This window comes from Cladophialophora immunda (assembly GCF_000835495.1).
Source record: "Cladophialophora immunda strain CBS 83496 unplaced genomic scaffold supercont1.3, whole genome shotgun sequence".
NCBI classification, from domain to species: domain Eukaryota; kingdom Fungi; phylum Ascomycota; class Eurotiomycetes; order Chaetothyriales; family Herpotrichiellaceae; genus Cladophialophora; species Cladophialophora immunda.
The window spans coordinates 4,393,546-4,408,218 of NW_015622543.1; the positions used below are offsets into that span (position 1 = coordinate 4,393,546).

A 14,673-nucleotide genomic window follows, 5' to 3' on the forward strand; every position below is an offset into this window, starting at 1 on the left:
GACCCTGGCCGCTGGTCTCGACGACCCTCATCCAAGATTTGCTGGGGTATATGCGCTTTCCATCGACTCCGCATAAGTGGTCAGACTTGCTCCTATTATGTTGACCACTTCGAATACGTGATTGCCTTTGAAAATGTCAGCCCACAACCTTGCAACCGCTGTGGCAAGTCGGCGAATCTTCTGCTTCTGGTCTCCGCGATCTGCAATGTTGGTTATGGTGTTGTCGTCGAAAAGGCCCGTCTCTACCAACAGGCTGTGAATCATCTGAATGAGGACTAACTCGTCTTTCTCCAGCGCAGAGGTTGATGAAGCCACGGCTACCGTCTCCAGCCACTTGCTGAGGAATATGGCACACTCGAGATTTGACAAGGAATGCTGCACGCTCCATGATACGGTCTGGGTTCTGGCGACGAAATTGATGCCCATACGCACCGGTACGGAGAGTGCGTGCGCCGCTTGTAGAGCCGGATGGATCAGCTCCGGGCCTCGCTTTAACACAGGACTGTTGTTGAAGGCAGAGGCGATGAGATTGACGTCCCGACTGGCTAGATTTCTGCATGGTCCAAGATCGCTATAAAGTCGGATCCAGGCAAGTCGCAACAGGGCCGTCGAGTTGAACGCAACTGGTCCTGCAGCAGAAGATGGATCGATGTTCGACTCTGGCGATCTCTCCCACCGGGTCTGCCAGCAGCGGAGGGCGCGGGCACTATCCGCGATATCTTCAGCACTCAGATTCTGTTTCTTGGAGCTAGTCCAGGTCTGTTGGCGCAGGAAAATATGCTGAAGAATTGCAAGGACAAGTATATAATTCGCCACCGGAGACAGTGCCATACTTGCGGCTTGAGGGGAGATGTTATGGAAAAGCGATTCGAAGCTCTCTTGAAAACGAAGCTCTCTGGTTGTCGACGATCGGCGGACTTCCTCCCACTCCTGTGCATTTTTGGCGTTCCATTCTTTCGCAGATGCCGGTAGACAGCAATCGATTTCCGATGTCAGTATCAGAGGGGGGATATTGTAGGCTATAGAGATCAACTGGATCATAGAGTAGGTCATAAGCTTCGTACGAGTGCGACTTTCCGCGGATATCCAAATGTGCCAATCCGACGCATGCGACCCCGATGGAAACGAATCCTTGAGGCCAGAAATTCCATCCTCTCGCGCCAAAGCTGCGGCGAAACTCTGGAGGGAGATTGCCTCTTTGAGCAGTTGTTGGGGCCCCCATGCACCCATCACCAGGAGCGCAAGAAGGGCCTGCGAGGTTTGCAGCCGGGCATTGGTCGTTTCCATCTCCTCTTCACAGTTGCCAGCACCTGGGACGTTGTTGGAGGGAACAGCATTCGAAGTGGACACTGTGGTTGAAGTAGAATCCATCGGAGAGGACTTGGAACGCCACAGGAACATTTCCACTTGCTTCTTCTCTCTGCATTGGATTTGCTCGAGCGCGACGGCCTTCGCAGCGTAAAACAACATCGGAGCGCGGCCGTTCTCGAAGCGAAACTGAGCCCCGATGGCTGCCATTGCGAGGATAAGCTCTGGTGCGGCGTCAACTACGGAGAATGTTGGTACATGCAGGAATGGAAGATGCTCCAGAAGGCCCTTGATCGCTCCTTCGATGAACCTTGAGATCGTATGTCTTGACAGCAATGAGAAGTCCTTGGGGAGAACATGCGAGAAGTCTTGTATCCTGGCAGAGATTTGACGATACTCGACGGCCGATATTTTCCAGCACGGACGGGAAGCGGCGCTCGGTTCGTTGGGGGCTCTGGCCACTGGATCTCTCGATTCAAAATGTAGGACAGGCAATGGCGACCCAAAGCGGGAGAAAGATGTATCTTGTTCGTTGCGCTGCTGGCCATGGGCTGCCACGTCGTTATGGTGTCGCACCTGACTGGATCCTTGCAAGGTTGCTTCGTCCAATTGGGCCGTGAACGCCTGTTCGTGCAGGGAAGGGTCCAGGGCAGTTGACGGTGGTATGAATGTCGAAAAGTCCGTCATGTCCAGAAAGGCATTGAAGCCGTCAAATTCCCCGTAGAGATCAGCAAAATCCAGGTCGTCGTTTCTCCCTCCCGACCGATCGACCCCCATATGAAGTGGCTGACTACCGCCAGTAGAGGGCATTTCAGACCCAGCGTGCGGCTGACCTCCAGCATAAGCAGCACCGAGCTGGGTGTTTCCATGGCATGCTAGACCTTGGGTGTCACTGTGTGACAGGGGGTCAACAGAGGCGTTGAGCGCACGGTGGGAGGCACTTGTCGGGATGTCGAGATTGTTGGACCAATTCAAGGAATCGTCCAACCCGCGAGTTGGTGTATCTTCACCTTCGACCGTGGGACTAGCCAGGGAACCACGAGGTTCGAAGACGTTGGGTTGCAAGGCGGCAGTAACTTGGCTATTCAAAGAGGCGCCTGGAGATTCGTATCGACCACAGCGCTTGCCATCGTGGACCGCCTTCTCATGCCGGCGCAAGAGATCTCTGCATAGACGGAATAACTGTCAGCGACACGATTCCCACGAATGATTGACAGAGTGCGATATCGTGCTCAATACCTCCTGCTAAACGACCTGCCACAAGAGCACTTGAACGGTGTTTCCTTGGTATGCGTACGCTCGTGGCGTTGCACATGCTCAAGGCGGCGGAAGCGCCTCTGACAATACCTGCAGGGCAAATCTTTCTTCGGAGAAGAGGCTGTCTCCATCACGACGGACCAAAAGGGGCGAGCATACGTGCATCCTACTGGCTCGCATTTACTTGCAGTGGCGATGGAGAACAGGTGGATTGGAAAGTCATCCTTTCTCCATGGGGTGAAGGCGAACGTAAAGGCGAAGTTGGAGAGGCCGCTCTATTTAAGGACGGGGCTCGTTGCAATGGCGGGGGAGCCAAGGACGCCTGAGGAACATTGGCAGCACAAAGCATATCTATGAGCAGTGCAAATACCTAACAAGCAAAAGTAAAAGCAGGCCTTGCCTAGGAACCCTAATGCTCATCACGGCTAAGGGTGAGGGGGACTGATGACTTTTGCTTCTAGGATATCCCCAAAGGTACAGGCTACATACTTTCGCCCCCTCGACTAGGTCTTCACATCTCCACTTCACGCGGCAGAGTCGGCATCCATTTCGAGTGCAAGAGGTTGGGCGAAGAAGGACAGTAAACGGGACAGGGAAGCATCATGATATCATCCAGACAAGCACTCTCCATCAATACGTATACCTGAAGGCTGGCTGTCCCTCGATGATCATCTCTTCCCGATCAGCCTTTCGATTCGCCCAGGCAAAGTAGACAAAGTTCTTGGCCACCAGGAGCATGTTGAAGGCCTGGTGGTGATATTAGACATGCAAGTTCACAAGACATACATGGATGCCGTCTTACCTGAAAAGCGAGGCAGATGGTCAAGGCAGGCCTGTAGTCAGGGGCATCCTGGCTCCGAAAGATGTTTCCTGCCACAATACCACCCAGCCCGCCGCCAGTGGTCATCATCGCCGCGCAGAGCGCACGCTTGCCTTGGCCAACTGAGGAACGTGAGCAGAGAACCTGCGCGGTGTTTTCAATCCCACTTACCGACGTTGTTGTGCTGGTACGCCCAGTTGGTGGGGATGTTCCCGGTGATGCCCAAGACACCGATGAACACGCCCCCGTATCTGACATGCGGATGCGAACAAAAGCCAGTGCTGCAGCAGCGTAAGTGGGAAGCCAGGACACGCCATGGGATTGAAGAACTCACATCGTCACACCGATGATGTACAGCGTCGAGTTGAGTAGCAACACTGGTCCTCGCACTTTGAGCCTGTCACAAATCCACGCACAGAACATGATCCACTATCCAAGTCAGCTCCTTCGCGTGAATGCAGAGACCAGGGAAATCCGTACGGGAACCGCCACCGCGTAAGGAGGAAAGGTAAACAGCTGAGCTTTGGATGTCGAATACCCCATACTTTTCTGCAGAATGACGGGCAGAAAGTAGGTGAAGGCGTATAGAGCCGTGTTCTGTCCAGAATGTCAGCGATCAAGTGCCCCTACGCAACAGACTGTAGATCATACGTTGAAGAAAACATAGCTCGAAAACTCCCAGACCTTCCAGTCTCTGGCATAAATGAGCATGTTGCTCCAGGTGAGCTTCTCGGCAGTGCTGTCGCCCCTGTCCCGTTCGATGCGAGCATGGACGAGCGAAGCCTCGTTGGCTGTCAGGAAAGGCGGCATGCCCAAGAAACTCTTCTGGGTTGCTTTGCTTGGAGTCAGAAAGGCTTGATAGGAGAGTACACACGGAACCACAGACCTCGTTCTGGCAGATCCACAAGAATGAAGTAGGCGACGATTCCGCAAACACAGGTCACTACACCTTCCTATAGCAGCGGCCAATTCGCGTCAATATTTTCACCATGTAAGGGAGCAGGGGGACGAACGATGATGAAGATCCAACGCCAGCCTGCGATATTGGAGTCTCCGTCCATCTTTTCAATGCCAAAAGCAAGCAAGCCTGACACACCAGTCGATGCGATTCCCTGTCTGCCAGTTAGTAAGACACCGCCGGAGAGGAGATCGAACGTACGACAACGTAAAAGGAGGCTAATCTAGACGTGCTATCAGTATCTATCTTCGGAGGAATGAAGGAGAGACTGCGACGAACCTTGTATGTGCTTCGTAGCGAGTGTACCAGACACTGATGACTGTGGATGGATCAATAGCGTTTCGTCCATGGCGGCAACACACCTACGGAACATGGAGCTGGGGATTATGCCTCCCTCGAAGATCCCCAGAAGCACTCGGCAAGCTGATTTCATCGTTAGCTAAGCGTCCTCCAGCGTTGCACACTGATATTTCTCACCGAAAAGAGGACCCCATGTGTTGCAGAAGCCCTGAGCAATCGTAATGACCCTGAGAGGAGTCAGCCAAGCTCACCCCGACCATGGGCGTCCCAAAACATACCCCCAAGCACTAAAAGAAATCGTCAGCGATGGGGGTTTTTGAACATCGAGTGTTCAGGTATCTTACACCACAATAGACGGGATCATCAAAGTTGCTCCAATTTTCCGAACCAGAAACGTGGACGGGATGTCGACGAGAATGTAGCCCACAAAGAACTAATTACGCCGGGTTAAACAACATGTCGTCTTGATCCATCCTTGGGGTGCCATACGATCATAGCAAGAACAGAATATCGATTGTCCTTTGTCAGATTAAGGTCATCGCCCATGCCTGCAATGTTGGCCTAGCAAAAGAGTCAGCGTCGACTTCAACAGCCTGGCGGGCTTCTCGGGGCCATCGTTACATTGGCAAAATTTCCACGGTCGATAAAGGCCCAGACATATAGGAGAGCAAGCATCAAGACCAGTCGGAGGTCAAGCCGTCGAACTATGCGTTTGATCTTCGCGTCCTCTCCCTCGAGTTGTGCGGCCAGAAGCTCCTCTTCGTGGCGTCGGTCAGCGACGAGGCCATGAACCTCGACCTTTTTCTCGAGGTGAATTGCGTCCGGCTTGCTCATGTCGTCAAGATGTGTGTCTTGTTCGACGGTTTGGAGAGGGGTTGAGTATTCCATTCAACCTAGGAGTTTTCAGAGGAGGAGTGCGGCCGTGTATTCCATTCAAATCTTCCCTTGCTGGCCCGGAGGAATGCCTCGATATATGAAAAGAAGAACAGTCTAACTCCCCCATACTGTCACGTCTTGCAAGTTCTCCACGCGGGGTCTGGGGTCACCTAGCCGGTCAAACTCTCCACCAGATCGAGCCTCGCAACTGACGCCGAAGTCCCTGTCTCCAACTTCTCCATGGTAGTCTCTCGGCGGGAGTGCTAGAACATGTATGGATCCTCTTGGAGGAAAGGGGTCCATCGACAGGTCCAGAAATAGGAGGACTCTGAGGAAGAGTGCAGGAACATTGACCTTCCTTTCCTTCGACAAGTCCAGCAAAGCGAACATGAAAATCACACTCGAGAGAGCCACTGACCTGGCGACCAGTGCACTGCAGAAGATCGGGTATGGTACAGAGGATGCCGCCATTATCAGCCATCATTTGATAGACAGCGAAGTCCGAGGGTATGGAATTGCTGGACTTGCGCGCATTCTCAGTATTGCCGACAGATTGTCTGGAGAGGCTCCTCCTGTTGATATCGAGGTGGCCAGAGACTCGCCTACGTCGGCGCTGCTGAACGGAAAGGACACGCTTGGTTACCTGGTAGCCCGTAAGGCGACCTTGATGGCCATCGAGAAGGCCAAGGCCAATGGAGTCGCCGCCGTCGGAGCCCACAATACTTATTATACCGGAATGCTCTCATACTATGCTGAATTGGCCGCCGCGGAAGACCTTGTCACCATTATCGCATCTAATAGCACTCCATGGGTAGCTCCGAATGGCACGTACAAGGCTTTACTGGGCACCAACCCGTTTTGCATTGGCGTTCCCACCACGGACGTACCTATTATTTACGACATCGGTACGTCTCAGGTTATCCACGCTCAGGCCATGCTGGCCATGAGGAAGAAAGAACAGCTCCCCCTGAACACGGCGTTTGACGAACATGGCGACATGACGACGGACCCCGAGAAGGCGCTGAAAGGCGCTCTGGCCGTCTGGGGAGGTGCCAAAGGCACTGGGCTCGCAGTTGCCGTTCAACTCCTGGGGATTATGGCGGGCTCGCCGGCGTTGCCCCCAGACCTGGCCGAATTCGGATTCTTCATCATGGCCATCGATCCATCGAGGTTTCGGCAGATGGACGACTTCAAGCGTGAAGTGGGAAACTTGGTCACTGCCTTCCATTCGGCCCCAAGCTTCTCGGGGGATGCCCTCAGGATGCCCTTTGAACGATCAAACCGTCTCCGCGCCGAAACCAGGGCCAAAGGGAGCGTGGAAGTTGACGCCATCGTGGTTCAGCGCCTCGAAGAATTGATAGCCGGGGGATAGACCATATTCGTGGTTGTTGAGGCGGAAAAGGGCCACATACTTGTGGTGTCAGAACTTATGCTGGACACCTCGAATGACATTGGGCCAGCGAAGTAACCCCAGTTCACTATAGATAATGAGACACCTCTCGTAATGGAGCTCGACAAATCACGATGACTCTCTGAGGTCGCTAGGCATCTGACTAGGACTGGAGGAAGCTGCTTTGTAATCGACTCGCACGTTCCCCTCATGTAGATTTAGACCAGAGATAGCGAGATCACTCCATACCCCTGAGCCAAGCAGCCTCGTGTAAGTGCTTACTCTGCTAGAGCCTTAGTTATACGCATAACCGACCCAAGGTGTCGTTTCTTTACCTGTCTACCTCACGCTAGGTATCTAGTGGACCAGTAGTACCTTGCCTTTGTCCTTACGCAATTGTGACCACGTTCCCGCGGCCTTTCTTCAAGCGTCTAACCTCGCGGGAATCTCGTCATCAACTCAACAAGAGATACTCCTCGGGGTGGCTTGAAGGCCAACATGAACATCCCAAAGACAACGCCAACGATGGACCATAAAATGAAGACCCCCCCGTCAGCCCCATTAGCTTGTTCCCGACTAGCCTGAACGGCTACTTCTTTCTTCCCCTTTTTTCATAATCGACTACTTGAATTATCGCGACGCGCGCATCTTACAGAACGACCACTTAAGAACGCTGACGGATGATGTGGTTCCTGGGAAAACCCATCGTCACTGCCTCCGAGGCACGCGAATTTAGCACTGGTGACAGGTAGTGCATGCCATTCTACGAAGACCAGCTGCCCAACAGCTGGGATGGGTTCGGCTATGGATGGGAACGGGTAGCTATATGTTTTCAACGCCTTCACTTTCCACCGAACTTGAACATCAAATGATGCCGTGATGGTTTAATCTATCCTGGTCGTCCCCAGGTCTCGGCCGTCATTTTCTGAAATCAGCCTGTAGATACTGCGACACTCTCGTCCCGCACATTTGGGGTGTTTGACCGCCCTCGCGTAGATGTCACTGACGACGTCCGCCATGACATGCTTCGCGCCGACGTCGTCCATGAGTTGCACGGTCATGTCCATGACCCCCTTGGCCAGTTCGGTAGGGAAGCCGCCTTTGAAGTCTCGGGATGCTGACGATCCCGGTTGGACGCCCTTCACAGGGTTCATGTGCAGCGAGTTCCAGCTCATGCCGCTGCTGACATTGATGACGTCTGGGGGATTTATAGGTTAGCAGAGGACGTGGCGATGGTAACAAGAAGAAAGCTCTGTGTTCACCACCTAAGAGGGGGAGGATTTGGGCTGGAGTGCCATCAAGAGCTGCAAAGATGCTGGCAATAGAGTACTTGCCTGCAAGAACTTTGGGGTCCAACCCATATCGTATTCCAGTGTTCATCCCTATTGTGGTGGTGGAGTCGTCAGTCAAACTGTCGGCATACCAGCAAAGACTCGAAGGAGGGGATCGCGAGGCGGGTCGAAGAACAAACCTTCACAGAGGGCGATGTAGGATACATTGGCCACATAGTTGTTGATCTGTTTCGTGGCAAGACCGGCGCCCGGCGGTCCACAAAAGATGATGTTCTCTGCTTTTCCCATGGATGCCAGGATCGGCTTTGCCTTCTCAAACAACTCTTGGCTCCCGCCGACGATAAACGTCAGATTTCCTTGTTCAGCGGCCGGGATACCACCGGACACGGGGCAGTCGATGAATTCGCCGAGGCCGGACTTTGTCACCTCTTTCAAGACTTCATTCGACGTTCTGACTTCTATCGTGGAGCTCTCGAGAAAGAACTTCTTTCGGGCCCCTTCCGCGGGGATCACTGACAGCAGGCCGTTGGATGGATCCGTGAAGACCTTTTCGACCGCCTTCCCATCGGGCAAACTAGTTATTATTATGTCCTTGAAGCTGTCAGTAATGTCTGTTGACTCATTCTCCCTCGGGGGATTCTACTCTTCCCCGAGTATTGATTGGAAACAGACGCACACATTGCTCTGCAATACTCCGCGGAGTCTCCGCCACCTCTACCAATCCATCGACCGACGAGATGAATTTGTCTCTTCGGCCGGCGTTGACCTCGCAGACTACCAACTTGCACTGCTTTGGCATCGAAGACCTCAGGTTCTTGGCCATACCGAAGCCCATGTTCCCGAGACCAATGAAGCCATAGATGGCAACAGGGAGGTTGCTTCCAATTGTCGAATTTTGAGTCGTTTCAACCATCTCGAATTGTTGCTGCGTAATTAATTAGATCTTGAGGTAAAATGCACAATCATGGTCTGTGTCGTTGGCCCCGAGGCAGGCAACAGGTAAAGGCTACTGTAATGTTGTGGAGACAGCGACAAGCCCCCCTCATGGATGGCGTCGGCTTTCGGGCAAGGCTGCCACTCTCCAAATTTACCTAACATCCCTCAAGCCGTTCGCAGTTGAGGTAGGATTTTGTGGAGGCGATGTTGTCATCGACTTGGGGATTTCGGCCAAAGACTGCCGACGCTTTCGAGAGACTTTTTGGTTGTGGAGGAAGTTGAAGATTCGCCCAGTCGGTACCGTGTCCTCCATAAAAAACAAGAAGGTGGGTGTAAATGTGTGTCCCGTCCGCATGCATGATCTTTCTGGATTCTCTCGCGCAGTGCCATAAAGGAACAGTGAAATCCAGGAGAAGAAAGTCACAGAATCGAGGAAACAATGGCGGACACAGGTGCCGACAGCAGAGCGTTCCAAGACGGCGAGAAAGTTCGCCGTGCCGTCCTGGGCGATGGCTACGTCGACAAAGCGCTCCAGAAGGGCCAGAGCGAATACACACGGCCTCTGCAGAAATTCATCACCGAGTACGCCTGGGGCACTGTCTGGACAAGGCCCGAGCTGGAACGGAAGCAAAGGAGCATCATCAGTGAGAGAGAAGTCTTGAACTCTAGCGAGAGCTGCGTGCAAGCGAACAAAGCTTTTTCTTTGACGCTGACTTTTGGCGGCATGTTTCCCAGATCTCGCATTCCTGATCGCCTTGAAAAGCTGGCCGGAGCTGCGACTTCATACCAAAGGCGCAATTCGCAACGGTCTGTCCATCGTTGAGATCAGAGAGGTGGTCCTTCAGTCTATGGTCTATTGCGGTGTCCCGGCCGGAGTAGAAGCTATGAAGCAGACCGAGGCGGCCATCAACGAAATGATCGCCGAAGGGGAGTGCCGTCCGATGGAATGATTTTTATGGAAAGTCATGGCCGGCTAGATAGAAGAGAAGGGAAGATAGATTGACATTAACGTCGTCTGGATGAACAAAGAAATTCCGAATACTTCATGGTCGCTAGAGAAGAGAATATCTTGTCTCTTTTTCTCGGTGTTTGTTATCCATCTTCACTATTTGCTGCCCCCGTACATCCAATTTGGAAAGAATCGACTCTGATTCGCATTGTACCATTCCAAGTCATGGGCGACAACCCACTCGACGAGGTCGCCATTGACGTTCAGGAAATTTTGGATGCTTCGAATCGTCTCCCGCGCGGTCGGCAAATCGCTGTGGACACTGCGCATGCCGCCGTGCCCATCGTCGTACGTTGCTATCTGCTTTTCTCCCGTCAAGATCCGGGGGTCGTGACAACAATCCCCGCCTAGGTAGACCCATTTATCCGGGGCGACGCGAAGGAGCGCGTTCATATGACCCCGGAGGTGGCCGGGGCTATCGACCAAGTAGAAGCTGCCGTCTCCGAAGAAGTCGACCGCGTTGGCCAAAGTGGATATACGTTGCCACTTGTGCGAAGTTTGGTGAACGAAGGCCTGGTCTTTGTGTGTGGAATTAGGAGTGGGCGGCAGTTCTTGTGTGCGGTCGGTGGGGAGTGGCTTGACTTCCATCATAGCTTTCGTATAGTGAGGAGCCCCGTGCTCGAGGATATAGAAAGTGCCGGAGCCGACGATAAAGTTAGACCCCGTATAGTCTGACGGCGTGCCGATATGGTCCCAGTGCACATGGCTCAGCATAACATAGTCGATATCCTTTGCAGCATCCAAGCCCCCCTTGGCGAGGCTCTCCTTGGTGTCTGGAGAAGTCACAATCGGCTGTCTTTTTGAAATGTGAGGTTGCATCCCAGGTGCATAGGCACTCAGGTCGCGCTTGATACCTAGGTCGAAGACGATCCGTTCACTCTTACCCGGAGAACCAGCCACAGGATGCTCGATCAAGAAGCACATCGACGGTACCATCGACGCCTTTTCAGGGTCTGCGTCGGTGACAAACAGCCTCTCTGGCAGAGTCACGAATCCTCCGTTCAACGCTGCGATACTGACATACACTTGATTGTTTCCTTGGGGCGGAGGCAGCTGGAGACCACTTTCTCTGTTCGGAACGTCTTCCATCTTTTTTGTCTCGGTGGTTGATTCTTGGTGGAATGGTTTGTGGTTTGCGTGTGGTCTTTTCGGACTCCTGAATTCGATGTTGTGTTTGGGTTATATGAATTTATACGTTCATCGCCGTCACGGCGAATTCATGCTTGGTCTAAGAAAGCTCACCCAAACCTGGCCCCGATAAATCGGCACAGGAGCCGCCGTCTGGAGGTCAACTCCTCAGCACGACTTGTCTTGGAGATGACTTGTAGCATTGTGGAGACCTTGGAGATGCCAATGACGCTGTCTAGAGCTAATCGTTCTTGATGCCGGAGAGGAATCAATCATGCGTTGCAGAACGGTAATGACACACACAGTATTGTCTGTTGGACCGAAAAAGCCCACTCTCGCGAATCCAGAACGTCTGATTGTGCTCAGTGAGGCTGGCTTCGATCAGAGACAGTTCTACCAGCCGCAACCAAGAGCAACAACCCACCTTTTTCGTGAGACAATATGCTGTACAAACCGAGAAACCAACAGTTCCCGTAGCTGTATGTGTAATTCCGAATGACAGCAGAGCTACATGGCGAAGATTAATGATTTTAAGGGCGTAGCACGGGTTCCATATTGTTATTGGATTGTTCGGCTAAAGTCTGGGGGCTCCAATGTGGCGTGCGAGCGCGGCGGCATCCTGACCAGCTATCTTCGCGACGACTGAAGACCTGATGAGGGAAGCGTCTGCGGCATATCCAAAATAAAATCCACCAGTGATCTCGCCGGCGGCGTACAATCCCGGCATGATACGTCCTTCGTTGCTGATGACACGGCCTTTCTGGTCGGCCTTGATGCCTCCGAAAGTGAAGGTGATACCCGTGGTCACGGCGTACGCGACATAGGGCGGAGAATCCAGTGTCTGTGCCCAGTTGGACTTTATCGGCGACAACCCAGCTGCTGTTGCAAGGCCGTCTTTTCGGAAGGGATCGAAAGACGGTCGGGGCCCCTTGCCAGGCACTGCGGCGTTGAATTCGTGAATGGTGTTCAGGAGCGCGGCTCGGTCGAGGCCCAGCTTGTCCGCCAACTCTTCGATCGAGTCGGCACAAACCGGAGTGGCGTGAGACTTGTATCTGGGCTCGAGCAGGTGGATGACCTTCTGATCAAAGATCTGGAATGCCTTGCCGCCGGGTTGTTTCACGATTGCGGCCCCCATCTTGGAGTACGCCAGACTGGGTTCGTCCTCTCCTTCGTCGACGAACCTTTCTCCGGCCGAGTTGACCATCACGCTGTAGGGGAAAGAATACCTTTCCCAAGCGTCGAGGACGTTGAAATCGCCCACTGCGGGAGTGTTGACGTCAAGCGGCGCACAGTGATAGCCACCCCAGTGGCCCTGTGCCTGTGCGCCAGCTTCGACAGCCCGTTCGAGCATCACTCCCGTGTTGAAGCTTGTGCCGCGAACCACGGAAAGCTCTAGGCCTTCTCCCAGATATTGTCTTCGCATCCTCGGATTCGCTTCGAAGCCGCCACACGCGAGGATGACTTTGCCGTAGAAATCGACAAACCCATCCACCTGACGGGCGCGGATACCGAGCACTTGGTCCCCAGCTGAGATGAGGTCGTGGCCAGGCGAGTCGTAGAAAACTTTTATGGGCGTTCGTTCAACAGCCTGCCACATGGCGTCGGTCAAGCCCCTTCCAAACCCTCGGTTCACCACGGGGACACCGGGGCTCAACTCGACCTTTTCATCCGTCAGGCCCTCCCTGGTCACCCAGAAGTTGAGCGGAATCACAAAGGGTACCCCGTGATCTGCCATCCATTTCACCGTATCATAGCCGTGCTCGATGATGGATCTGACTTCGTCGCGATCATGTCTTCCCCCGGACTTCTTCAGCATGTCTCGGGTGAATTCCTCGTTGGTATACGGACCCATAGTGCAGCGGTCCATATCCCCAAGGCTGTCCGCACATAGCAACGGTCTTAGGTGTTCCTTTCCATCATGCGGAAATCGCCACGCAGTGCCTGCAAACCGACTATTACCGCCTCTTTTGTCCTTCGGAGCCGCTTCGAGCATTGCCACATTTGCTCCAGCTTCATACGCAGACAGGGCCGCGCAACAGGCTGTGTTGCCTCCGCCGACCACGACTACGTCGAAATGGTGCTTTCCCATATTGAGATTTTCCTAGATTTGGGGGTTCCAGATGGTTACAGCAGCCTGGCTCGGAAGGATTGAGCACCTGTACAAGAACCATTGACACCCAAGCGTTACTTCGCGGCCGCCTAGGACCACAGGCCGCGTATTTATCCCACGACTGGGCAAAGTTTGTGTCACCCCGGCCCAGAACTTCTCGTTGATCTCCCGAGGAGGCCGCCCTGCTGTCGAAAAGGCTTTTGGCAGCTCGAATGTCGGTCACGAGTATACGGGTCATGTCCATGGAGTTGTGGAGAACGTAGTCAACCCTGGCTTCCCCGAGCAAGCCACAAGCCCAACCTCCACAATCTCCACAATCTCCAGAATCTCCCATCTTCTCTCCACCTCTGTCGAGTTGCGTGCACTGCGGTGGATCCAAGCAGCCGGGGCGGTCTCCAACTCCCAGACTCGACAGGTCCCGGATAGAGGTATCCAACCTCGTCTGGGTTGGACCGGGGCCAGTGAGAATACCTAGGCCATGCAGTCAGGCAAAGTTCCAACGCCACCTAGGTCTGCCAAACGTGGACAGTCGAAAGAGTCGACGCTATACGACTATAGGCACGAGGAAATCCACTCGGCAACTCCAAGAAACGGCTCTTGACTTTTTCAAAATTTGCTGTTCTTCAGATACGAAACGTCGCCTGTGGTATTACTTTGCGAGCGCGGCATGGAAGCGCATCGGCGGAAAGGTGGTGTCAATCGTCGCTCTGCCCCCCGCGCTCCTTTTGCATGCTCGCTGTGCAGAAGTCGCAAGGTACGATGCATTGTAACCCGCGAGGACTTGCCGTGCGTCAATTGTGAAAGGGATGGAATCGATTGTCACCTTGTGAGCAAGAGGCATGGAGTGCAAGTTTTGCATGGACATTCTATCAAGTCCCCTTTGGCTGAGAGATAGAAACAGTTACAAATCCATCCGCCACCCCCAAGGGACGCAGATACAGAGGAATCGGCAGAGTCGCCCCAGCTCGTCCGACGGGTGTCGCAGAAACAACAAACCACTGGGACGCGCGAGCTGGTCACCAGGTTCCTGTCTCGAAAAATCGACGGACGGGGCTTCCTCGAGTTTGCATTCCCGCCAATGTTCAGGAACGCTGTGCGAATACGCCAACTCTCTGGCAACAAGTCTTGAAATCCTGGACCGAGTCCAGATTGGTGGGTCGTTGGAGACTCTTCACCGATCCATGCTCGAGTCCATGGTTACTTCGATCCAGCAGATCTCAGCGTGCCGGCGTACCAGTCCGTCCTCTCCAGATGGACGCCCGCCGACTTATGCTGCTAGTACGACATGG

The 14,673-nt window shown here is 53.6% G+C and overlaps 2 protein-coding genes across 2 annotated transcripts; one reads left to right on the forward strand and one right to left on the reverse strand.

Annotated features, from left to right (window-relative positions):
* Positions 1-27: 27 nt before the first annotated feature.
* On the reverse strand, positions 28-5,477 carry PV07_05936 (uncharacterized protein; the record flags this gene model as incomplete). Its single annotated transcript, XM_016392871.1, has 15 exons — positions 28-2,473; positions 3,209-3,312; positions 3,368-3,507; positions 3,557-3,666; positions 3,720-3,814; positions 3,866-3,982; positions 4,037-4,218; positions 4,272-4,338; positions 4,399-4,497; positions 4,613-4,662; positions 4,710-4,766; positions 4,821-4,870; positions 4,988-5,076; positions 5,133-5,204; positions 5,265-5,477. The coding sequence occupies 15 exons, from the start codon at positions 5,475-5,477 to the stop codon at positions 28-30; spliced, it is 3,891 nt and encodes a 1,296-aa protein (XP_016250390.1).
* A 4,099-nt stretch (positions 5,478-9,576) lies between these two features.
* On the forward strand, positions 9,577-10,087 carry PV07_05937 (uncharacterized protein; the record flags this gene model as incomplete). The annotated part of the gene is made up of 2 exons (XM_016392872.1): positions 9,577-9,781; positions 9,873-10,087. 2 exons carry the CDS (start codon positions 9,577-9,579, stop codon positions 10,085-10,087), a joined length of 420 nt encoding a protein of 139 aa, XP_016250391.1.
* Between the last annotated feature and the right edge of the window lie 4,586 nt (positions 10,088-14,673).